Source organism: Calonectris borealis, chromosome 12, assembly GCF_964195595.1.
Source record: "Calonectris borealis chromosome 12, bCalBor7.hap1.2, whole genome shotgun sequence".
Taxonomy (NCBI): Eukaryota; Metazoa; Chordata; class Aves; order Procellariiformes; family Procellariidae; genus Calonectris; species Calonectris borealis.
Window position 1 is genome coordinate 20955129 of NC_134323.1, and position 27444 is coordinate 20982572.

Here is a 27444-nt window from a genome sequence, read left to right on the forward strand (position 1 = left end):
GCGGCAAACACGGGACCTTCAAGAGCATTTGAAGAGTAATTCTTCATTTACTATTTTGGGGAGGAAGGGAAAGGGGGAACAGAGATGCTCAGATCCCAGGGAACTTGAAATTCTAACCAAAGATGACCTGGATGACAGGGTATAAGCAGCGGCAACAATTCCTCTGCGCTCTGTCCACAGACGCCCCCTCCCTCCCTCCCTCACTCCCGCCGCACGTGCTTCTCCCCTCCCCAGAAGGCAGCGCAAGCCCCGCAGAGCACCCGGGTCTGACCCAGGACCCTACCTGGGCCCGTCTGCACAAAACTGAACTTCAACTTTTGCCCATACAGCTCAAAACCACCAGCTTTCCAGAACAAGATTTTTTTTTACGCCAGTCGGAAACGCAAAGGTAGGGCACTGCCACCAGACTGCCTGCTGCCCTCGGGTGCGCGGCCGTTCCCCTCGGCTCAACGCAACGCTCTGCGCGTGAGCCGGGTCCCGCGTCAGCCCCTCCACCTGCTTTTACCTTGTCGATTGAAATCCATCGGAGGCTGTTTGCAGTCCTGAGCTCTGTGACCACTGGCCCCACAGTTGTAACAGGAGAGATTCCCGTTTTTTTTGTGACTTGAACCATTGCTGTTTCCCATCATTCCCTGTGCCTGATACACCCCTGCTGTCCCTGCCATAAAGTTCTGCATGGGCGGCACGGCAAACGTCGACTGCCCAGCCATGACGGAGTCCGGTGCTAGGCCGCTGTTGTAGGCGGTGTGGACCACGGGGAAAGTCGTGCTGCTGTTGTACTGCTGCGTGTTGATGTAGCCGTTACTACACAAAGGGTTGAAGGGCAGAAACGGAAAAGTAAACATGGAAGGTCCCGAAAACGGGTGCTGAAAATAGTTAGCGTAGCTGACGGTCATACCACTCGAACCACAGTTCCCGCTACAGCCGCAGGAGCTGCACACCATGCACCCGGGCGGCTGCGGCTGCTGCTGCTGGTGGTGATGGTGGTGGTGGTTCTGGTTTGGTACTGGGATGCTCCCTGCGGATCCGCTGCTGCTGCTGCTGCTGCTACTGCTGCTGCTGCTGCTGCTGCTGTAGAAGTTGTTCTCGGCAACAGATGAGAGTGTGGGGCTGGAGCTGGGTGCGGGGCAGCTGGGCAAATTCGCCATGGTTGCAAATGACGTGGAGGGGTGGCTGCTGGAGGAGGCTGCATTACTGTTTGCGCAGAAGCTGCCTTGCATCGGCGCCACTGGCACGCTGCTCATTGCAGAAAAGGCAACTTTGGTGTTGGCTGTGTACAGAGCAGTCCGGGGATTTATTATTGCAGGGGACACCGTTATTTGCATATTACTGGAGCAGGAAGTCTGTCCGGCAATGGCAGAATCAGTAGGAAGAGACGAAGACACCAGGAGTTTGATGGGTGGACGAGCCACGTGGAAGACTGTGCTGGATGTTACAGTGGCAGCAGTACTCGTTTCTACTATTAATCCTGGCTGCTGAGCTGTTTTTATCACTCTGTCCAGAGTCGAAGCATGTACGACTTTGGTTCGAGGACCAAAGGTAATAGTAGATGTGGGTGAGCTGTTCTCAGCAGCCCCTGACAGCACTTGCAAGGGCTGGTGGGGAGAAGATGCGGACATGACATCCACCACTGTATTTCCAAAGCTCTTTTCCATTTTTATGCTGCCCCTAGGGCCAGGAGAAACTTTATTTCTTTCTTCTAAAGATAAAAGTGAATGCATAGACGATGAAAGTAGCTTCATGTCTGCATTGCCACGGTCTGATTTATGCACTGAATTTAGCATCCGAATGGGGGTGATGTGAGTAGAGGCTGCTGACATCATTTGCATTGGCAGAGCGTGGTGGCCGGACGGATTGGAGCCTGCATCGTTTTGCACTGGTAAGACCTGAGCCGTGGGTCTGGCAGAGCTCGAAGTGAAATGATTCAGTAACATCACCGGCTTCTCCTTTTCTGAACCGTCTAAGTGGATCTCTAAACCTAGGGACAGAAACATCTATAAATACAACGGCTTCACTAGACAAAGCTGGGCAACACAGGCACCCTCTTTGGTTGTTTCTGCTTACGTCTCTCGTTCTCCTCGGCGCTGTCCGAGCTCTCTTCCCTTGTCTGGATCCCCATGGGGCTGGAAGAAGAGCTGGAATACTCGGAAGAGCTGCCCTCCCGGGGCAGTGGGTGGGCTGGCTGATCCACATCCACTCGCAGCTCTGCAGATAAAGGGAGTGCGAGCAATCAGGGAATGCAAGCAAGAGGGGTAACACCTATTTGACGGGACCTAATTACAACTGTTTCACGACACCACCTAACACACAGCGATGCTCAAGACTTACAGAGATATGCATCGGCTAAGAAGCAGGACTCTGGAGGCGTAACGGTCGCTGACTAGTGCAGCTGGCCGTTCACACAGAGGCCGTGAAGAAGCAACTACTTTTTATTGCACTCCATCTACACAGGAATCAGACTTTTTGATCGCTCCCTATCAAGCCGACAGCATTTTGGAAGATAAAGCTTACGACAGGTTAGTGAAAAAGCAGGATAAGAATGAGCTTGCTCTTGTGCAAGGACATATTCAGCCCCGAGAGCACAGCAGTGCCCTCTGCTCCTTTCTTACCTGCAGCATGGTTGCCACGAATACTCTGGATAGGCCCCACGTGCGTCGTAGGGGGAACCCTTGCCACACCGCTGCTGGTAACTGAAGAAGGTGTTGTGGGGTTTAGGCACCGCTTCTCCGATTTTTCTCTACAGGGTGATGGAGAAAGGTATGAAGAAACAAAAACTGGCTAAAGCACAACAATAGATAAAACGATTTCTGAATGAAACTGAAGCAGACAAAGCCCATTAAATAATCCACTCAAATGTTATGCTAATTTCAAATGGAAACATTTGGAAATTACATCAATCTTGACCATAGCTTCTTGCCAGCAGTTACATTTGGACTATTTGCCATCTGATTACAATACTAATGCTTTTGTTTGTACGAAGTAAAACATCACCAAATGGTGACTCAATTCTATCACACATTACGTAAGCGCGTCCCAAACCCAGCCATGCACACCAAAACCAAAGAGAAGCCAAATGCAGTCCGACGTTTTCATTTTGCAAACACACTCCGGAAAAACATGAAAAATGCTGTCAAGGAGCTTTGATAAATAGGCATGGATTTGGATTTTTTAATTGCTTTTTAAGTAACTGCAGTAGCTTCAGAATAAACATTTCCCTCTAAGTGGAGATACAAAAAACAGGACAATCTGTTGCATCAGTTTCCCCACAGGGCTATTCACACCGCACAGAGCACTGCCCTTCTTTACAGCACCTTCACCACATAAAGCTGTGCTCTTCCTGAGACCAGGGTTACCTGCAACAGCCCTGACCTTCAGTGGTTTGTCCCCATACAAAGTTAGAAGTCCAGATCCTGTACGGGTATCATCTGGCAACCCGCACCCCAGCTCCGGCAGCCAGCAGAGGCCCGAGCGGCTGCAGCTGCCACAGCTGGCTTGGGTCACCGCGGGACACCAAAGTAGCTGCGCTCCGTCCGCGCTGACTGGAAGCCAAAAAATTGTCAGAAAAAGTCCTGCTGGGCATCCTGACTTTCTGTGTGCATCACCTGAGCTTGCAAACCCTACAGCTCAGTGGCTTTCTTGCCTGATTCCTCCCACCCCATGAATCTCAGGTAGGTGCTAAGCCCAAAATCTAAATGGGCTTTGCACACCTGCTTTACATACATATTATACAAGTCTAAAAAACCCCATGTATCTTTTGTAATTGATGTAAAAAATCTTCCCCTCTTCAGAAGAGCTGTCAACATGACAGGTGAAGACAGGCATTTATGTTACAACTGGGTTGCCATGTCCTTTTAAAACAGAGTTCACAAATTCTTTGCATTTCCTTATCCTTACCACAACCCTGAACAGGCAACAGTAAACCAGTAAGTACTAAATATTATCTAGTATGCCCCTGTTTCAAGAGCTTTTCAAAGTAACCGACACAACTGCAGAGGAAGGGAGATAAGCATTATCCATATTTACAGGTGGGAATCCTGGTAGGTTTATGGTCTGGAAAGCAAAGACCATTGTAGAACTTGCATTAAATACCTTAGGACCTTCAAAAGACAGTGTCCCCCCCCACTTACTTCTCCAACTCTAGCTGGGTCTTGAGCTTCTTCTTTGCTCCCATGGTGAGGGATTCAAACTTATTCAGATCCTCCTCAGTAAGACTCAGAAACTTGTAAAGAAAAAATGCGTTCTTAGTTTTACAGCCTGAAATATTCTTATTATTATTTTCAGTAAAGATCAATTCTGAAAGGCAACTTTAAAGCCATTTTTTTAACATATGTTAATTCAAAGAAACTCTCTACTCCAGTTTTAAATTATAGAATCAGTGTAGAATAAAAGTGTGGGGGACTGGCATGAAAGAGAAAACATCTGTAGATTAAATTTAATTAGGTGTGTGCTTATATTAACTATTCACCATAAAGATGAAGTAATTCATGAACATATTAAAATAGAACTTTGTGCTATATATGAGTTTAAGGATCTGTTTCTCTTAAAAAATCACTCCAGTTTTTTCCTAGTTGTGTCTTTTAACACAGAAATCAATGTGCAGTCATCTCATCGGTTTAATTGGAAAATATACGCCAATTATTATCTATATAATGAAATATAGACATAGAATATGAAAATAAAATATATACATTTATAATATATTGTAATGAAAATTAAAGCCAGCAAAGTATGCATAATAATACACGCTTTTTTAAAACACTAGAATATGCACAGTTTTGCTACGTTATTAAAGAAAAAAACACTATATATTTCTCCTCACATAACGAAGAAAATCAAATCAGAAGACTCTGGTAACAGATTATAACTAAATACATACAACATACTATAACCAGCACAAAGCCATCCCAATTTAGACCTGGCTCAACCTGAGCACTTAGTCCACTGGAGGGCGTTGAAGGCTAAAAGACAGTAAGAGGACATGAATTTTATAGATGGCGCTGGGTAAATGCTGTGAAAGCATTCTATTTAGATAAAATCCAGCACACATACATATCATTCGTGACTCTTACTATGCAAATACATAAGCGATTATTTTTCCACAAGAATTTCTGCAGAAAAAAACCCCTCACGTTCACTTGCAGGTACGTGCACATGCTAATGTTCATGTCAGAAGTCTCTGCGAATCTATTTTTTAAAGTAAGGATAACCAAATATTGCGGGAGAAAAATCAATCGAGAATCAGAAATTTAAAAAATCAACAAATTTTAGTTATCTACTGCACATCAAAGGGACGAACAGGGAGCCAAAGCAGAGCCCCCAAGACAGCATGCAAGTTGGATCTTCAAGCATTCGGTGAAGAATTCTGAAACAGGCGGCAGCTGTCGAACAGCCCAGGCCCCGGACACAACACAGATCGAAAATAGGAAGAAGGTTTTCATCAAAACATTATTGCTTCAAGAGAGTGCAAACCTTCATAGCATTTGCCAGTAACTTCTGCAATTCTCAATGCAGATGTTTGCAGCCTCTCTCCCTGCACTAGAGAATATGAGGATAATTTAAAAGCTGGCTTCCTTTTCTTAATCTACTGCCCTACCTTCTCCATTGTGAGCTGTTTGAAGACAGGGTAGTATTTGTGCAACCGCAGTTTCCTGAGCCAGTCTAAGATCCCGTTTTGCTCTTGTGTCTGAGGGGTCTGTGGACTGGAAGACATCAACATGGGTGAAGAAGCGGTGTCCATCTGGGTGCGATAGGCCAGCGATGAGCCGGTACCTCCTGCGTGGGAACAGTGGGGTAGTGCAACGGGAGCAGCAGCCGAGTGCTGAACGTGATTCTGAGAAGACTGAATGCCAGCCACTCCACAGATAGGTCTGCAAAATAGTAACGTAATTTGATTTAGCACACTGAATCTGTGTCACCCAGAGTTCAGCTACTATGGCCATACAAATCTACCACGTCCAGGATTTCTGGTAAAACCTGCACTGTTTGATCCAAGTTACAGATTTGTACCTACGCTGTTCAATAGCACAATAAAAACAGTGCAGTTTATGGCAAACAGTAAGCCTTATCTTCAGCTTAAGCAGAGGTTTCCTTCTATAATCACAGATAATATATGTTCTGCTACCTCTCTGTGATTCAAAAAAGGTTTAGAGAGAGCGGCCATGGTTCAATTTTGCATTATTAAAAAGAAGAGAAGAAGCCCAAATATAATCCTGTGGAAATTTATTTACATGTGGAAGTGGCAAATAACCCATAATATCGGATCCTTGGAGGGTTCTGGTTTTTGTTGGAGAAAAAGAAAATTGCCCCTTAAGAGAATGAATTCTGAGTTTGTTGAATCCTAAACAAAAGGCAAGAGAATTTCTTTCCTTCTTTTCCCAAGGCCGACTTCTACCTCCCTTGGAAGAGGTTTCCTTCCCCCCATTGAAAGAAAAAACCCTGCTGTACAAGGAAACATTCAAATATGCTGTAGAGAGAAAAACCCTTTCAGAGATGCTCTAGTCTCCCTTTGCCCACGAAGATTTATACTAGGGATGACCAGATCCGTGCCTACAATTCAGATGACCATTATTCCTTTTAAGTATGTGATTGAGACCGTTACGACTTACGCAGTAAGCACCAGATCACAAAGAAATCATCCATCACCACAGCTCAACATTGAAGTGTTGATGCCAATTAGTAGTTACAGCTTTAAGTATTTTGAGAAATGCTGCTTAGAACAAGTGTTCGTAGGTTTTACTGCCAGCAGAACACTGCAATCGTCTGATCTTACCTCCCATATAACGCTGGTCAAAAGGTTTCCCTAAATTCTTCCCTGAACATACCCATTTCTTAGGACAAGAGAGCCACTGCTGATTTCTTAACAGCCAACAACGAGAGGTTGTCACAATGCTAGAAAGTTTGGTCCAATGGGAATTACATTTTATATGCTTTATTTTTGAAGCTGAATTCTATCTTCCATTTCCAGTAATTAGATCATGTTGTATTTTGACTTGCAAACTGTCTGTTACCTAAGTTTTGTTGTCTTTGCGATCAACTCACTGCAGAACTTTTCTTCAAGCAATTACCCATACTGAGCTCTTGCAGTTATTATCGTAAGATGTGTTTTCTTAAGGCATTTAAAGAATGAACAAATGACAACACGAGGAATGCTAGTACCTTGCGCCAATATTCTCACCATTTGTTTTGGGCAGACCACACACCAAGGCTAGAGTTTCTTAAAATCTTCTACAGATGAATATGAAAGTGTAGACTCAAATAAATCCCCAAGGGGAGACAGATAAATACCTATGTAATGGGGTTTTACAACTAACCAGAACAAATGTAAGCAAAATAAATATTTCACCTTCCAGATGTTCCCAGCGTAGTTCCTACTTTATAAAGGGAGGGGTTGCCAGCAGCTAAAAAACAGGGAACAGAAGTTACAAATGGCATCAGTTTATGAAATGTACATCAGTACTAAAAATTGATTTGTAAACTTTGTTTAAACTTACTTGAACTCTGAAGTTGCTGTGAAGGAGATGAAGTGCTGAAGAACTTTCTAACATGGTCATTTTTCACCACATGGGAAGGTAATGGTGCCAAATACCTGCACGTTCATCAAAAGCAAACAAACCCCCCCATTCTGTTATATTTGATTTGCAGCTGCCTATGCAATCATGCTTGTAGACAGTACATGAAATTTTGAAATTGAATTTGAAATTTTGACACTAAATCGTAAAAGACCTTTCAAATTAATAACACCACGCAAATCTGTTTCAAAGCAGACTTGAAACGTGTGGATATTCTTATCCTTAACACTACTTAAACACATGTGACCATTGTGTTGCTTTCACTCTGTTTAGTGTTTCAGTAAAGATGCTTAATTTAGGGACACTGAACGCTTGTAAGGCAGCTAATGTTCAAATATAAACTTGAAAATTTCCTTTCAAATTCAGGAATCTGAAGACCATAAAATATAGATATATCTGTTATTTAATTTTCTCCTCTTCAAGATAAACAGCAGATGCAGAGTCTGGCAGTGTAGGGAAAAAGGCTGTAAAACTTATGTCACATTTTCCCTGGGATTGCTGTGCCTCTTTTGGGGGAAAAAATGGCAATCTCCTAAAACTTTGCAATGTATGAAGTGTGTTCGATCAACATGGCTAGACTTTTTGTTGTTATGCAAACTTGACTGCCTTTTGCCAAATCTTCTCTAGATTTGAAAAGGTATAAAAAGTTGTTAAAAAAAGGGAGCATTTTGACCATATCTTTGAATTTGATATTTTTAAAAAGACTTTGAGTAAAAAATAATTCAACTATACCCACACTCAAATGTGCTTTCCACCTTGAAAAAAAATCACAGCTCATTTCTGAATTTTTCACTTAACAAAACAGCTTCTTTCTCTGCTCCAAAGATACAACCGTTGCTCTGTAAATGCAGATTGCTATTCTATTAACCCAGATTTGTAGAGACTGTTGCTAGCTAAACAGCAACAGCAGCAACATGCATTCTGTCTTACCCTACCTAATTCTATTCAATAGGCTGTGATCCTCAAAGCACAGAAGGGACTGTTTGAAATGTTAACGCTGTTGGCCATGAAAAATAATTGAGGAATGCACCTGCTGGCTCTGACTATGGAAAAACAACATCCACTGTGGCTCTGCCCATGGTGGACAAAAGTCTGTCTTCACTCAGGGAAAACAGGTGTTTAGCAGAAGCTCTAACAAAAGTTAATTACTATTTTAAAATGTCATTTAATACTTTGCATAGATAAAGACAGTAGTAGCTGAAAATACTTTTAGTCCCTCAATTTTTCCTAGCAAAACTATTGCAGTATTTATAAAGAGAGAACTGATGTGACCTGCCACTGATGATAATTTTTAAAATGGCGTTTTAGATTAGATAATGGCCAGGTGATTGGTGATAATGTGAGGAGGTACTATCTACAGCTTGAAAAATTTCTTAGCTGTTAGCGGCTTCCAAAAATTTAATGGCTATAATATATACCTACCTACCTTTTTTAAATTAAAGTAAAATAAACACCACGACAACTTAAAACAACTGAGACAATAAAAAACTCTGTGAAAGGGCAGGGGGGGGGGAAAAGTCCCCACAACCCATCCCTCAATACAGAAGGATGACTATTCAGGCAACTGTTTTTTTCTGAGTTTTCGGGGGTTTTTTTAAAGCAGTTTTGGCTATTTTTTTGAGCCCAAACCAAGCTTCTGCAAAGCCAATGATCCTCTATTTGTTTTTAATACGCAATGAGGAAATGTCAGTTCTCCAGGAAGCTTAATGCAGAATATTATTACCATATGTACTTCTGAAGAAAGAATTCCTGAAAAATTCTTATACACTGGGATTAGTAAAACATCAAGAATTAACGCTTAGGATCAGGCTCTAATTTCTTGAAAGTAATTTAAAATATGAACATAATATTTCTATTTCTTGTTTCTTTCTTCCATTTGGTGGAAAAAGTCAAGCGTCAAGATCAAAAACCACCACAACAAAAAACCCAGCATACCTCAGGTCCGATTCCAGGTCCATGTGGTTCCGTTCTAGGTAAAATGAATCTGGACCACCTAGGCAAGGAATGAATTTCTCCAAGTTTTCTTCTGGATACAGCTGAGACAGCTAAAGGCAGAGGATATTACAAATAATAAGTGAAAAGACGACTTGTTACTCATACGAGATTCAAGGCACAGTAATTTGTAAGTCAAACATTTTATGAAATTCAACCTATCTGTATTATCTCAGTACATTTTGAAAAATGTCATTGAACAAAATTACATATAGGGACAAAACATCTCTCTGTTTTCAAAGTATTTTTCATATCACCTTTACCTTTGAAATAAATTCAGTCACTTCAGTGGAAGATTTGGTTACCAACGTCACTGAAGAATCAGACCACAGGACCTTAAGAAGTAAAAAGCATTCAGTTTAGTAACCAATAGTCTGGGATTTACATTTGGTTCCAAAAGATCAATAATTGGTATCAAACGTCCCCCACAGACTGCAAGAAAGTTTGTCAGGTGTGACATCAATAAGGAAAAACTTCTTTTGTGCACAAGTAACTATTACTCAGTCCTCCCTCGCTGCCCGATTCTTGCTGTTATTATACTTAACGACTATTCTGAATGCTTAAAAAAGCACTTCATAGTTTACACAGCCATTGCACACTGCAGACATCCAGTATTAAGGAACAGACTAGTAAGTAATGGAAATTTTTTTTTATTATTATTGTTAAAGAAAACAGCTGGTTTGTAGAGTCTGATGCACAATATGAACAACTCACCACAGCACAACAGTGCCTATTTATAATTAATCAACTCCATATGCCATGCAAAGTTGAAGATGGCAGCACATCACCCTACTGCAAAAAAAGGCAAAACCTTAGAAACGAAACCTGCAGCTACTGCTCTAGCTACGCTCTTTAGACACCATCTTGTATCTGCCCTAGAAAAAGGAAATAGTTCAGCATCTCTTCCCATACGCTTTCTGCATTAAGTCATTACATTCTTAGATACAGAGGCATTTATCGGTTGGTAGATGATTAGTTTAACCGAGCCGAAAGTCAGGATTTCTTGGCACAAAGAACATCAGCATGAGCCTGGCCAGTGGCAAGTCCCTTCAGACTTAAGGTATCTATTCAAAGCGTTCGGAAGGCGTATGGATCTGCAGCAGTTCTACAGGGGAAGAAGCCGGGTTTACGTGTTTAAGAATCAGGAGGCCATCTTCTCACATGACGCTAGTTTCAATGACAACTGAAAACATACACAAAGTTTTTCCAGCCATCAGAATGTTGCCAAAAAGACTGGTGAGAGAAGAGTATTTCAAAATATATTACATAATGGAGGAATTTCCTCTCTGCAGAGCTGTTACACAAAAAGTCAAGGGAAAAAAAAAAGAAGAAAGAAAACTCAAGCAGTTTCTGGTTTTACAAAACCTGTGGGGGTTTTTTGCTTGTTTTTTAAAGTTCGTGATAAAGTAGTATTTCTTTAAATTTGTAAGAAATTTCAGAAAATGTAGGAGAAATTCATCTTTCTTTCTAGTTTCGTAATAAACTGACATTTACTTATGTTTTGCTAACTTGTTATAGTTTTCAATACTTATAAAACAGTAACGTGAACTGTAAATGCAGGGAACGATAGCATTGCCAAGCAATGCTGAAAACACTAAACTGCTCTATCTATTGACCTTCTATTCCCAAGCTACTAAACAAAACGTTTAATAGTTGGGTTTCTAACCCAGCAAACAGCAATTTATTAGCTCTGCTAAACTATGTACTGTTCTTTCAGTTACAAGCTGTCAATACTGGTAAAAGTAATTTCTGGTATTTATAGAAAAATTTATAATAGGTAAGGATGTTTCACAAGATACTAAAACATAACTGGAGTCCAGACAACTGCATACTTCATAAAGATTTTTAAAACCCCTCGAAAAAATCCTTTCTAATATTGATGACATTTGGAACAATCATGGGATTCAGAAAATTCAGAACGTTATCCATGAATCAAGTGATGCGGAGGTTAACGCTGTCAACATCACAAGACGACGCTGATGCTCGATCTTGGGTGGTAGTTTTAAAGAAAAACTTTTTTTTTTTTTTTGGTAAAAGTTGTAGATAATTGAAATTCTACTGTCCATTTTCTTTCGGGTTCTCCTTTTCTCACCAACTGTTTGGCTCTGTTGCCTCATTAAGCAAACCAAAGACATTTTCTGGGCTTTGCATTCTGAATTTTGGAATACGTCGTTCCAACTAGATGGGAGAAAAGCAGTTTGTCATTCTTTCTCGCCAGCACCCAGAAGCCAGTCTCTGCTATTAACTCAAGGTTTCACAGAATGAAGTCATCCCTCCACAGAAATTGTGAGCAATGACCAAACCTCCAAAAGCTGTGTAAAAACCAGGGGGGAAGCCACTTCTCCTAGCAGCTTGTGGCTAACCACTCTCATTCCAAAGAAACTATTCTCACTTCCAGTTTGAATTAGTCTGGCTTCAATTTTCAGACAACGGTTCCTGTTATGCCTTTTTCTGCTAGATTAACGCCCTCTTTACCATAAAATATTTTCTTCCCTTTGAAAATGCTTTTACATGAGACTCGAAGTTATCTTTCAGTCAAGTTCTTTAACTCTCTCACTACACGGCATTTTCCTCAAGCCTTGAATAATTTCCATAGCTATTTTCTGTATTCTTCAACATCCCTTTTAAAACCAGTAACACCTGAACCATATGCCACAGTCTCACATTCCCCTCAATGCCGAATGCAAAGATAAATGACCATCCTACCTCTTTCCCCATACGTGCAGCACTGACCTAGGAATCTAATTTTTCTTTGTCCAGATGAAGACTTAAATTCTTTCTAGCTTCTGCATTCCGGCACATAGATAACCCATTCTGTAAGCATGGCATGATATTTTTCCCCTAAAGATATGCTTTGCCACAACCTGCTGCATTAGAGTGAGTATTTTTATTTTGCCTGGGTCCCACTCTGCATCATCCACAAATGTTCATCAACAGCAATTTATGACTACTTCCAAATCATTGATTATAAAATACGACTAGCATCTATCCCCAAGGCGCTCCACTAGACCGGTGTCTGAGATCTAAAAAATAAGGTTTGAAAATTTAACTCCTCCTTAAGTATTATCCTCCCTTCTTTCATAGTAAAAAAAACAATTACAAAAACTTACCTCAAAGGAATATTCAACATTTCTTTCATTCTTCTTGTGTGCCAGTCCCTTTAACTCCACTTTTTCAACACTCACTATGAAAAAACAGAGAGATAAGAAAAATGAGGAGGATATTCTTAAATGCATGCAAAAGCGATGACTCTTTGGTAGTGCCAGGACTTGCTTTGAGAGCATCCGACGACTTGCGGCAGTGCTGCAGGTGCAGAGCTCAGGCTTGCCTCGCTCGGCAGATAGGAAGGCTGATACCACTGCTCCGTGATGCTTTCAGTTCTAGCCTTAGCAAGCCTTCCTTTCAACCGGTACCCAAACAATACATTAAATGCAAAGTTTTTTATTTCCTCATAGCCCTATCATACCACTGATCGGCATAATAACAGAATGCTACACAAACGTGCATGGATTTATCTTAATAACATCAAGTACCAAATACCATCCCTCCCACGGAAAACTGGCGCACAGAGAAATGAAGATGGGCAAAAGTCTCCATGTTTTCAGGGGCTGATTTTGCACGGAGTTTAGTGTGATTTTATTGCTGTGTTGACATCACGACTCCTCCTTGACTGCAGTTTCACGGAAAATTTCAGCCTCAATTACTGCAATTCGAGTAAGTTGTAAGTAAAAACAGGTTCTTTCTGTGGAAAGGGTTGAATAACAGTACAGGTCACTGCTTCCATCTCTACATACGATATGCAGCCTTTAAAGACACGATCTTACACATCAGGTATTTGATATACTAAATTCTTGGAGACACTCATTTCCCATTACACACAGATCAAAAATTCCACCATGCTAAACTTTATGAAGGTTATTTTCCTGACTTTCTATTCCTCTTGCAAATTTCTCCTGCCTTTTGACTGCACGCATGGGGATACACACACAGAATTTTTCTCATAAAAAGTCAATTTACAGTGGCTTAAAAATGCGAAAGCAATTATAGTGAAACAAAGTCACTAGAATTTTACCTCCAAGCAACAGGTGCTTGAAGGGATACATGCTGTGTATATTGTGTTTTCACGTAGCGGTCCTAATGAGCAAAACACAGAGCCCTACCATTTTGTTTCTGGGGAATCACTATTTACAAGATATTTACCTGTTTTCAAGACTATTTGTATACTTTATTACCTGTAAGACTCAAACGTATGTTTATCACATATATCCTCCTCATAACATAACTGCATAACAAAACAGTTGCAGTCCAAAAGTCACAGCAACGACATTACAACAGGCAACCTGTTTCATCAGCCAGGCATCTCCCCGCTCCCCACAGTGGGAGTTCAGCCAAGCCACCCTATTGCCAGTCTGGAGCTTGATTTTCCTCTACCTTAAAACAATAATGACCTGAAGTCTTTACCGTGGCCATTTAACAATTTTTGTTGTGTTCTAGTCATTTAAAAACATTACAACCTAGGTCTTGGCTGTTTTAAAGACTCCTCTTTGAGTCTTACTTATTTGCAGTCGAAATTTTTAGAACTGGCACGTTTTAAATAGATCTACAGATGTTTGTGCCCGTCTTTAAAATACGGAATTAACATGCCTTTTATGATCATCTCAACCGTTCCTTCTCCATGTAATTCCCAATTACAATAACATAAATCCCCTGAGCTTATGAATAATGTCAATTCATTACTTACTACTTTCTCCCGCATATTATGCTTTTTGTAGAGACCTGCTCCTCTGAAAAGGTTTCAGTGGATTCCTCTCACGCTTCTGAAATCATTTTACAGTACTACTGTGCTGTGGCACCACACGCTGAGCACCACAGGAATAAATCTTCTGCATTGATGAGCTACCTAGCCAGTATGTAGTGGCATGAAGATTTAAACATGCACGCGGTTCAGAGGTTTTCTTGCCATTTTAAGAAAAATCTACCTCGGTACACTTATTTAAGAGAAGTCAGGGCACCTTAATTGTGATCACAGTTAAAATATTGATTGGAATTATATGTACTTCAGAATTATAATTAGAAAGAACTTGTAAAGTAGATATTGAGAGGGGGTATCACCATACTGTTGGTGAAACAGCTGAAGGATGAGCAAATAACTTGTAGAAAGCCTAGTGTCAACAGCTGCAACACCTGGTTTTGGAGTCGGACAAAGAAAGCCAGCAAGACATAGCAAGTGTTACTTAACATTTGTCATTTATAGCAAATCCAGTGTCACTTTACTGAAACTGTTCTTATCATTGGCATTTCTACAGTATTCAAATACCACCTCTTCTATCTATCCAGTATTCCTCTAAAGTAGTTCAAGCAAAATAGGATTACCTATCAATATAAAATAAAGCTATCTGTGTTTTACTATGTGGGTTAATAACAAACGTTAAATCACCTTGTGGATTTTGTTGTGCTGACAGTTACATGACCTTTTCATGCTAAAGTTCTGGTCTGAACTTGTTCAGTTAATATAATCTGCTGTAGCGAATTTATCCTCTGGAAAATGATTGCAATTAGCGAAGTGAACCATTAGGTAAGTATTTCTGCGCTGACTGCAGTGATCCTGAACTGAATCTTGTAAGATTAGGTCTGTTGAACTACATGAAATATAGTTCATTGTGCAGGAGCAATATGCTTCTAGGGACAATTGACTGGATAATTTCTAATGTTATATACAAAGTGCTCCAGTAATTTTCTGCCAATACTGTGCAAAATATCATCCATCTAAAAAATGCTACAGTTCTTGTTTAATTTGTCAAGTTGTATATTTTTGTTATGTGGCCTCTCACATACTCTTCATATTATTTAACTTGTGGTTGCTTTTATTAAAATAGCCTTTTTAAACCTACCATGAAGCTTAACTTTATTCAGAGCAATCAATCATACAAAACTCAGGAAGAAAAAGGTGCGATCTACCAAACAGGAGTGAGTGGATATTAAATTTGCTGTCTAACAAATTATACAGTAAAAAAAAAAAAAATTTTTTTTTAAACTGTATTTACTCTCAAACACATGGGAAATTGCTCAAAGAGCTGACTCTACCCAATATCACTATAAATGATTCCATGACCAGAAAAACCTTTGTACGGAATTAAGGACACATGATACTGTTGTCTTTTCAGGATGCTGAATTCAGCAAAACTCAAGCTTCCCAACCCAGGGGATATAAAAAATGTTTCTAATTCAGGAGATAGCCAGAGCAAGGATATTTGCACTACCTTAAGTCTGAGCTTTAGGTCTGGAACTAATCAATGGGAACTCATCCACAAGTAGTCCAGCTATGCTCTCCACGTTAGGCTTTGCTGCTGTGCACAGGACAGGCACCGAGCAGAGCAGCTTGGCAGGCTATCAGACCTGATACCAGAGCTCAGAGACATACCTTGCTGTCTGCTCCTCTCTCCCAGCACTTCCCTGCAAAACGATCCAAGAAAAGTGCTTGTGCCTGCATGCGTATGTGCCTCCCTCACGGCTAGGCTTTCTAGGCTGCATTGGCAGAGGGGCACAGAAGACGTTTTGTCATGGAGATTTAGCCATAATTAGCTGGGAAATTAAGGCAGGTAAGTGAAACAGGGGGATGAGATCACAAATGACACACAAAAGGGGTAGAGAAATACAAAGGAGGTTTGTGGAACTTCAGCACTGCAGGAGGCTCCCATCTGTGTTTTAAGTGTCCTGTGGCACCATTCAGAAAAGAGCATGGTACTGGGACACAGCCACACAACCCTAAGCATGCATGCGTAGTTACTAGAAATCAGGAATAGATTTTTAAATAGCTGAACCTTTGTCTTTTGCTGAACTCTATGTTGAAAGAGCAGCAGACAAGCACAAAAACATCTTCATTCACTTGCAGAGATTTTCTGCAATCAAATTTCCTAAGTTTTTTTTTAGTACTTTATTTGCTGCATTCTTCATGTAGTTTTCAATTGCACATAGAACTGTATCAAGTAGGGAAGCTTGCATGTGAAATACTACAGCACAGAGGCAGAGTCGGTTCCTCTAATGGGTGTGATTTCTAAATCATCTTTTCTCCTTTTCAAATAGTGGTTTGTTTTTTTTTCCCCCCACTGTTCCAAAATGTCCAGGTAAAACAGATCCAGTGCATCAAACTCAAATTATACCACTGGAGAACAGCAGTGAGGTACAAATTACATTGATTTGCACAGTAAAACTGGTGGAATGGGTGTTTGATTTAATTCTAGAGTGCTGGTGTTAGCGCTGAAATATTGGATATTATGAAAAAGGGCTAGCCTTCAATCAACACTTTGATTCTCTTGAATAGCTTTACACAGCGCTTTTTTTTTTTAGCAGTTTTCTTTACCAAAAGAAAACATAGATGAGAGTCTAGAGCTTTTTTGTGCAACACTAGATGGAAATTACAGATAAGACTGCAAGCCAGGAGCACATCACAAGAGCTGAGCAATTGGGTTAAAGTGAATGACATTGAAACAACCAGGAAGAATTTACCACACAGTCTGAAAGAATAATTTCTACTCCATACCTTGCTAGTTATTTTCCTTTTTATTAAATCACTGCATATAGGTTCAGTTTGTGTGGCATGTAGCACGGAAATACTGTTCTCCAGCATTCAGGTGGTAAAATTTGAGTGTCATGACACCGGGTTGAACCTGTGCAGCTCTTGAGACATGGTACTTGACAAAAAAGCAGAAATGCTACAATTTTTTTAAGCAGGGAAAAAATCCTAAGTAAAATCCTTTAGTTTGTGTTATACAGGAGGCCAAGTACATAATCATAATTGATGCTTCTGGATTTAGAGATTTATTAATCTTCATTCATTAAGTTATGCCTTCATGGAAATAAGCACTCAAACACAAATACAGCAATTGAATTTTTGCTGAAAAGGTCTACCTAACAAAAGGGAACTAATAAAATACTTTCCACATCCTTGTTTACACAGAAGTGGTAACCAAAAATGCAACACCAAGAGTTTCACATGCCATCTCCTCCTGTTTTTCTAAAAGAAATACTTCAACGGCAGCATTACTCAATTACTGTTGTCCATTAGACATCAGAAGGTAATCCCAAGTGACTGCACAAAAACTGGAAACAAAAACCCACAAAGCCTCTCCGCTCAACCCTCAAACCCACCAGTATTTATATTCCCATACATACAGGCAAAAGTGAGGGAAAAGAGGAGAAAGTTTATTTGCTAGTTTCAAAGCATATGCATGGCAACAAAGCACATGAAATTACAAAGTTTGGTGGTTGCTTTTTTTAACAGAAAGATCAACTGATCAACTGAGTTGAAGCTGAGAAACTGCTTAGAACTATCAGCTTAAGAGGGTTTTTTGTCTGTTTGTCAGAAAGCTTCCTGCTTTCACATTTCTGATCTTTTTAAAGTTTTTTATCTAGGCTACGATGGAATGGAAAAAACCCCCAAACTAAGATACACTCTTCTCACCAGCCAATACATTGATCCTCTTCTGGCACAAACATACAAGAGCAAGTTTTCTAATCAACTACATGTATTTTATTTCCCTAGCCTCATACTCCTCAAAACTTAAATTATTCATTAACTGGAATACTGGAGGCCTGAAGAAAACTTGCAGAATCAACTCTTAGTTTTTCAAAGCACATACAGAAATGGTTGGCCGGAGTCTGTAAGATTAACAGCAAAGTGAAATTAGTGAGAATTGGGATCTAAATAATTCAGGTATTGATCAGCTTCTTTCAGGCTGCTGAGAGCTTGGTGTTAATGATAAGTCCCAGGACCTCAAATCAGGTTAATCTCATGTTTATTTACTATAATTCCTTTCAACAAATCGGACAACTACAATATTAGCTGGTAATAGTTTTGTCATTAAGCCAGAAAAGAACTGGCATTGTTGATCTGTCCCTGAGACTTCTTCAGAGGAAGTTTCCACTGTCCCCGAGGCCTCACTTCATAACAAGCTTAGACGAACTTTCAAACTTGGACCTCATAGGCTCTGAATCACTAAATACTAAGAGGATGACACTGAAACCATTCAAGTTGAACTTTGCTCTATTCAACAACCAGCAAAAGCACACCTTGGATTGTTTCATGACTCATTAACTCACAAACTATTCCTTTTAGGTAAGAGCTATCCAATCTGCATCAAAATATTGATGGGCCAGAGTCCAAATAATGGAATAACAAGAGATGCTTGCTGGTATGTAATGTTTGCACTTAACAGAAACTGTGCTTCTGGGGAGTGAAAGAACATGAAAAGGCAGGTCCTAGAATATATTCTTAAAATGCAAGTGTATCAAACAATTAAAAAGTGTCAGAGGTAAATATAAGTGACAAGCGCACATCATGCAGCTACGAGCTTGTCTATCTACAGCCATACCAGATGGAAAAAATGCCTCCACTTGAGAGCATCAAGAACTGTTTAGAGTATTTCCTTAAAAGTGAGGGAAGAGAGGTAAGGAAATAAGATCACTTTCAAAAAGAAACACTTATTTTACTACTTCTAGAAAAAGTCAGATATGGGAAAGGATGAAGCAATTCTCTCTACAGTTTACTACATTGATTTGTCATGTAAGAATGATCTTTCATTATTATATTAGTAGTAGAGAAATGACATCTCATTCTCAGAACTCTCCAGACACAGGAGGGTAATTTATTAAGATATTAACCTGTTTTCACATAATATAGTGGTTATGGATGGAGAAAACATCATGTGATGAGGTGTAATTGGGACACTTAAGTGATCCCAAAATCTTTATGCAAATATAAAACTGCTGCTTGCTAAGAAACATTTAAACTGAACCATAAGTTATGTAGAATTTACATCCCCCCTCCACAAGAGGGCAGAAAAAATTGTGGTTGGTATGAAAGCACAGTAAGCTCTTTGCTTATTCTTCCCACATCAGATATCTTCAAGATACTCCGTGAAGCCTGACCCATCCAGGAAATCAAAGACCGCGTTCCAGGGAGAAGACTACTACATTTACAGTATCTTTGAAACTTAGCAATGACCACAGCAACACAAAAATCATTGAAACACCCTTGAAAAGAAGTCACACATTCACTTGAGAGTCCAAATGGAGCAGTCATTTTCTGATTACCAAATTCTTTAAGCCAAGTATCCTGCAGGAACTAATTCTGCCTGGCTAACACAAATTCAGGAGACAGGACTAATTACCATCACAGCTTTCATTTAGAAAAACAAAGGAGGGAAAATTTAGCAGGCAACAAAAAGGGGCCTCTACTTTTCCCCCATTCCTGTGACTGAAGCCGATGAAGCGGGGTCTGCCATAGTACATGACCCAAGAACTACTGGCGAGCAGTTATTGAGCACGGCGTATCACTTGCCGCTCCCTGCGTGTCCACTTTATGGCCTTCACTTCTCTTAAGATTAACAGTTTGTGGTTCCTTAGAAGTCAATCATAAGCTGATCTTCTTCTCTTCATAAGACAGACCGTTTCGTGGAGGAAAAAGGGAGAAAACAGAACTCAAGTTTAAAGTATGTTGGACTTGTTAGGACCCAGTTCAGCCTCGTAACAGGGTCCACCGTCCAGTTTTCTGCTGGTATCTCTAAGACTAAAAGTGGAAGAGCAGACAGCAGCTTTTCCATGGTGTCTGCTTAAAAAGGAAGCGACAGCTAGGAAAAAACTCATAATCAAACAGAACAGTTTTACTAGTTAACAAGAAAGTCTTTTGGCTGGCTGTTGCCTCTACAAAAACACATAGGAAGAGACTGGAAATTAAAGCTTCATGGACATAATGAAAAATTTCTGTTAGCAGCAACATTAGCAGAAGAAACGCTCTTAGAACTGTCATTTTTCTTTGTAAGAAAAAAGGGTTCTTCCAATTTAGAGAACATTTAACATCAAAAACAACACCTACTTATAACATGAGTTTAAGTGACAAGTTAATCCTACTTTAATTTAAAAGCAAGACTGGAGACTATGAACTGCAGTATTCCACAGGAAATAATTACGCAGGTTTTTTAAAAATCAAGGACATTAGCTTACTTTTGGCAGCATATAGGAAGGAATAATACGCTGGGATTGTATCGCTCGCCCCCAATCAAGCTAGTAGTTTTTGTGTTCCTGCTGTTTCCTTAGTTTGGCTTATTTAACTTGCCAACTAAGTGACCTTCTTATGTTTCTCCAAAAAAGACAGATATTTTTAAAAAGTCTGTATATCTTAGCTTTTAAGATTTTAATTTAATTCATACATTGTTTTGAGTAATACTGAATGATACTGTCAGCACTTTAGTCAACCACAAAAGCCAATCAACCTAAAGAATAGTTTCACAACTTCATTGGATTCAAAAGCTTAAAACAAAAAGCTGTATGGACTGAAGGCTGGAGAATACTCCCATCTGGACAGGAAAATGTAAAACCCAGAAGAATCAGTCAGCTGCTTTCAAAATCAAGATACAGCTTCAAACCCTAATTTGAAGGTTTTTCTTACCAAATCCTTCAGGCCAAGAGTACCAACTTCTGCATTACTGCTGCTGAACTGCCTGCCATCGCCACTGAATAGACAGCTGCCTTACAAGTTGCCTTTTTTTTTTTCTAATGCCAGAAAAAGCTTTACAGAATAAATTATCCAGAAGGGGCTGCTGTATTGAACATATTTGTGTAACAGCTCCACTGCCTTACTAAATCTGAGCACCAACACATGTCACTAAACAGGTGCTGTGCCTTGAAACATATATTTACCAAGGATATGCTGTTGAAATATATATAATAATGCTCTGGGCAGAAAAGAGAGCTATGATAGAGCCAAGAAAGGCTGCAAGAGTTTGACATTAGTTAGGGACGATTGAGCAACAGGTAAAACATATTCCTTAATTCAAGTAGCTCTAATCAAGTGAAGGTGTATCTCTTTATAATATCAGGCAGAACATATCCAAAAAGGAATCCTTAACTATGTTTTTTAATACCACGGAAAAACTTTGGCATTTTCAAGCACAGTTTTAGGTAAATGCTTGCAACACTGAAGGCTTAAAGGTATCCTACAACAAATTGAGGACACTAGTCACAGTGTTTGAGATTAAGCATGTGCTCAGATTTTGTTGCTTGGGGATTGGGGGACTGCTTGTTTTTCAGAGGACTTCAGAATTTAATTTGTAAAATATATTTACTGCCTAATTCCCCAAGCTGGCTAATTCTACACGTAACTGCAGCTAATTAACTATTTTCATACAACTGAGAAAAGCATGTGTAAGTTATGAATGCAGCTGTGTACTTGATTTGCTTAGAAATTGGCCCAATGACTCATCTTCCTTCTCTGATTTAAGAAGAGTAGACTTCTCAGAGGAATGCGCAACTCATTTTGAGAATTACTCCTGCTAAAGTGACCATAAGCCCAAACGCTCAGTTTGAAGGCAACTTCAGTAACCGCTAACATACATTCTCATATAGGCAATTAAAATAAGCAGGCTGCCCATATCTAATTACATAGCCCATGCTAGTAAAAATATCTCTGCAATCAAGAGAGATGTTCAGCTTTGTATATAAATACTTTTACTTACTGGGTAAGTAACATGCAGTTGTATATTTAGTCTAGTTTTATCTGATCAAGTGATTATTTTATTTACTGTTCTTAGATCACTTTTAAGAAACAAAGCCAAGATTTTGTTTATTTTAAAGAGAAAGTTAGCTCATCCTAGAGAAATCTTATGCTTCCCTAGAAAGCATTTTCCCTGGCACATAATTCACTGAACCCCCACAAACCCAAGGCGAGCCAGATGATTAGTTCTAATCTGAATGCTATATTCACCTACCAAACTAAAAACGCAAAGTCAGTTTTCCATGGAAAACACTCTCAGTAGTGTAGGCCCTTCCCCTAATCACAGTTTTTGTGCTGAAGTGTACCAAACCCCAGAAAACCCAGGCTTCACTACATCCCAAACATCACCAGAGGAAACAAACCCAACTATTCAGCTGAAGCCTTTGAAGTTTGTGTGTCTGCATGGAACAGGCACATACCCTGAGCTTAGAAAGAGCGTACAAACCTCGCCAATGCACCCTGAAAGGAAACCAGATGGGGAAACCATGACACATTCAGGTAGTCACCACAGCTGGGAATCTGAGCTGGCATTTGCTTTGAAGTTTTGAGTGATGTCCTAAATACTGATGGACAAATCGAGCCTCACGCCAACACACCAGACCCACCAGGGAAATAATGCCAAATGGCACCTTTGAGCGCAGTCTGAACTAACAATAAACTACCTTTTTTGGAGGGATGAGGAAAATGGGAACCGAGTCAAGGTTGCCTGCTACCTGTTAGTTTTCGTTCATCACACAAGATTTTACTCATTTAAGTCTTCTAGGTCCCACTTAGATAATTATAATCCACTGTTACTCTTTATTAAAAAGACCCAGTCCCCACTGCATAAAAACAATTACAGTTGTAATCAATCATAATTGCATCCGATGAGGATTTGCCCAGCAACACTTTATGCTTAAAAGTCACCAAGTCAGGACCTGAACATTATATGTATATATATTAATTATACCTATTATATAAACATATGGTTTTTTTCCCTACAGCACAGTCAAATACAGATTGCGGGCTGCAGCATGTAACCATATATCTGCATAGATGGACCCCTGTCAGGGAGATTCTGAGGCAGCAGCTGCTCAGCCAGCATGCCCTGGCTTGAAGGGCAATCTGGTGATAAAACACCAGAGCGCTGAGATCAGATGGCCGGCTGCTCCAACCTCGGCCGAAGGATTTCTTCAGCTACCTAAAGCAGTTGAGAGTTTCCAACTCTGAAGCAAAAATGCAGCAGAAATGCGCATTTCAAGCTCAAAGGCACATGAATACACACAGCTAGTCTTATTTGAAAGTCAGCTACTCCAGACCGGCATAGTTTAATGCTCGTGTAAATAAGCACGTGCTGTTTTCTGCATTTTTTAGGACCGTATCAGCATCTTCAAACTCATGACTAAGGCTGCAGCAACAAGCAAGCGTGAGCAGCAAGGACAAAGTAATTTTATATCAGCTTCAAATTTTTTTTCCTAAAAAATTACAGCACGAAAACCTTGTTAACAATGAAAAAATATTCTGTTAGCATGCTATGTAAAAACACTAGACTAAGGGACTAATCTAGAATAGGCAAAACCTTGAGTACATACAGTCTTGCCAAGAGCCACAAATGCATTCAAGTGCTTAGTTCAGTGAGAAACAAATATCCTCTGCACAACCACTTCTGGGAGGTTCTCCTTTTATTGGCAATTATGTCCTTGTACATTTTCAGGTCTCTGGTCTCAGACTTTAATACTCTTGTTCCCTTTTATACTTTTGTATAATCATTGTTCCTTCAATCTGGATCCCAGACAAGATTTGACCAGTAATTCAAAGAGACAGGAAAAAAGTTCTAAGTCATCATTTAAGCTTATTTTGAGATACTGTACAACTACTAGACAACTGTTTCTGTAACACATCTATGAAGCAAATACAAGAGGGAAGAGAAGACCAAAGTAGATTTTATTAGTATTTGCCAAGGCAGTGAGAATGACCAGGAACTCGAGTAAAAAGAACAGAAACAAAACCAAAAGCCCATCCACTAAAAACCTCAAAGTCTTGAAGCTTTGATTCTCCACACTTGCCACTAGATTCTTCAGTACGCGGTACAGAATGAAGCAAAACACACTTTTGCAGTAGTAGGATATCTAGCAAATCCCTGAACTATTTAATAACAGGGACAGGAAGGAACACAAACTTTGAGCTCCCCAAGCCACTAATACCTATTTCATACCTACTGGTTTTGCAGACAAAGTTTCACTTATTACACTCTTTCACAAGAATGTACAAGTTTACAAGAAAAAGTCTGAATGCTTTGCAAATATGGTGGTCCAACTGTATCTCTGCTTGAATGATACACATTGAATAATTCATCCACAGAAGTGGAAAACACAATCTTTGAAGGTATTGTGTTTTATGGCATTTCCTTTCAGCTGTGTATATTAATGATGTAATTTTAGCAGGGCTACCCCTTTGAGTTACTGTTAAAAATAGCATCCGCACCATACACTGATGAAATGCATCCACTCCAGGCAGTGAAGTAATGCAGCAAGTCCACTGCTTTCCTTCCAGAGAGATAAAAGAACAAGTCAGAAAGCAAATGAAACATTAACCTTTTATCTTAGCATTTCTGTGCACCTGAGAAATAAAATTTACTTTAATCAAAACCACTGTTTTGCATAATTACAGCCTATGACTTTCAGCATAAAAGAGCACGAGAAAATGAAATTAGAAATGAAATCTGACAAAGCACCTCAACAATGCCAAAGTTGACTATTTGTCTCCTCCTCTACTTGTGTGGCACACAGTAACAGAGATACCATATGGATCAGAGCCACAATTCTTCTATTGCAGAAACACGTCTGACAGCACTAGCATCAAATGCTTCAGGAAAGTACAAGATACCCTGCTATATGCAGGTTTGGAGCAGTATGACCCCTTAAACTTCTCCCAATTTCCACTATCTGCAATCCCCAAATGAGATTTTTATCCTCCGCTTACTCTTAGCATCAACCCATGAACAACTCCAGATGCTTTCATTACCCATACAGCTGTCAAATCTCTTAATCCAGGTCTCAATATCTGGCTCTGCTCTGGCATTTTTCAACAGATGCAGTTTATGAAAACTGCATTAAGCCTGCATTAAACAGAAGAATCCAACTTTCTCTAAACAACCCCAACTAAAATTGAATTAATACACAGAATTTCACTGCTTTGACTGTTCTCAGCTTCATTCTTTCTTCATTTTCATTCTATTTGTAACGAACCCAATGTTAATAGCACCATTTTCTTGTTTGGTTATTAGCAAAAGGAGATACAAGTTAGTGAAGGCACATATAATTTAAGAAATAATATCTAACTGTTCAAGCAAAACAAAGGGGAGGAACTTACTTCTGTCTACAAAGAGTATCCAAAGAGCCTTTTTGACCACCAATTAGAAAAATCCCAAACATTTTAACATCAACCTGAGTTTTTTCTCAGAGAGCTATACAAACATTAAGCCAGCCCCGATGGGAAGAAAGAACTACCCTAGCTTGATGGATACGTAAACAAGACTCTACAGTAAATCACAAGCAAAGCCAAATCTAGAACACAAGAATCAGTAGTTCTTACACAGTGATCCTCAAGGGACACGAGGCACTAATTGCTTCTGAGTTTGAATCTGTAGTCCAAAAAAAAAATCACCCACTGTCTTCTGACCTGTGACTCAAGGTTGGCATCAGCTGGTAGTCAAAGTGCAGGAGAACACTGTTTAAAAAACACAACCAATTTCCTCCCCTCTGACTGCATGTCCTGCAGTTAGACTCATGAGTTACATGTGCAAAAGGTCTCTCTCATTATTACATTCGTTGTTTCTTCTTTGCCATCCATCTGTTCCCTTGTGCCAGATACTGAATGTGAGAAATCATGATCACTTCCATGGAAATAAAGTGTTGTCATTTACTAAATAAGGTCACTTCCAGATTAGAAAGAAGGGAAGCAGAGTAAAGAAATATTTGCTGTAGTAGTAGGGGAAGCAAAGAAAATTGCTGGCAAAGTAAACAACTTTTTTTGTGACATGTTCTCATCTTTCCTCTCCACCTACCTCCTCATTTTTCAAACCAGATCAATATGTCACGTCAGTGCTCAGTACTAAGGATAATGCATCTCCTCCTGTGACTTACTGCCTTACTTGAAACCAGAATTTATTGTTTCCAATTCCCAATATCACCAATTTCTCTAATGATATCTGAAGTCCTACAATGTCTGGTATCTTTTCCCTACTGTAGTCAGATTCTTTCGAAAATTGCCAGCCACGTCTGCAGAGAAAAGCCCCAATGTGAGAATCCTAATGCTGACATCAAAAGTCAAGCAAGAAACCTAAGATTTACTTAGGACCCAAAAATCTGTGAGGGATGACAACATTTCTAACTTGTATTTGCAACTACCTGTAAAAACTCCACCTACCTATTGATAAAATTATTGTACTTTAAGCCTATTACCCTCAGGGAGCCACCTTTTGGAGAAAATAATTAATCTAAATGTAAAGGTATATAAAAATGAAAAATGTGCTTTGGAAAATGGGGGATTTAACAATAAACTGATAAGGGAAGGGAAAGAACATCACCAGCTAACAACCAGCTATAAAAGCTTCTTAAGCATGCCATACACAAGAAAATTGCCATTTAGTCATTACTACACTTGTGACAGTATGTAAAAACATGGGCAGGGACATTATGGTTTTCTAGGAATACACATGAATCACTCCTATTTTCTTCTTTAAAGTGGTATTTTTTTGTCCAATTTAGTTTAGAGGAAATGTAAGCCTAGATAGGATAAGCAAGCCATTTATTTTAAATTCTTGTATCCCTCTGTTTAACATGGCAGTGAAACAGGTTATTTCAAAACAGGTATTTCCAGATGTTAAAGGGTGTTAAGTTCTAAAGAGATGCACTGAACAGCAGAGCATTTCTGAACATTTCACACATCCCTTACTCAATCTTCAAGCAGCAGACACAGAAATATGCAGTCCTAGTGAGCTATTTGCCATCAGGTTGCAGCAGGAATTGCCAGGAAACAAGAATCAGCAGCTAACGTTCACCTTCATTTTTTCTTGAAGTCCTGCATGACAGGTTTTCTACCCTTCAATAAGTTTTGAAATTTCAAGTTTCCTTCCCCCCCCGCCTTTATAAAGGCTTTTCAGTATAAACGCAGGTTTAAGCATTAGTTCCACCAAGATGTACACCAGGTAAAAGTTTTCACAACTCATTTTATTCTGACCCTACTACATTTTTTCCAGAAGATGCGCTGCATTAAGCCATTACCTAAAGATTTGAGAAAAACTGGTTTTGCTTATTTAATGCAATTTTAATTAAAAGCTCAAGTTGCTTATGT

General features: G+C 39.7%; 1 protein-coding gene across 1 annotated transcript in view; it reads right to left on the minus strand.

Moving 5' to 3' along the window:
- The window catches only part of ZCCHC14 (zinc finger CCHC-type containing 14), a 52656-nt gene that overhangs the window by 3274 nt on the left and 21938 nt on the right, over window positions 1–27444 (minus strand). Inside the window, exons 3-12 of the mRNA XM_075161559.1 lie at window positions 12671–12744; window positions 9824–9895; window positions 9504–9613; window positions 7491–7585; window positions 7343–7397; window positions 5594–5867; window positions 4128–4219; window positions 2610–2737; window positions 2065–2205; window positions 506–1978 (exon numbers count right to left, since the gene is read on the minus strand). Of these exons, the coding sequence (XP_075017660.1) occupies window positions 506–1978; window positions 2065–2205; window positions 2610–2737; window positions 4128–4219; window positions 5594–5867; window positions 7343–7397; window positions 7491–7585; window positions 9504–9613; window positions 9824–9895; window positions 12671–12744 (2514 nt within the window). The remainder of the gene's footprint in view (window positions 1–505; window positions 1979–2064; window positions 2206–2609; window positions 2738–4127; window positions 4220–5593; window positions 5868–7342; window positions 7398–7490; window positions 7586–9503; window positions 9614–9823; window positions 9896–12670; window positions 12745–27444) is intronic.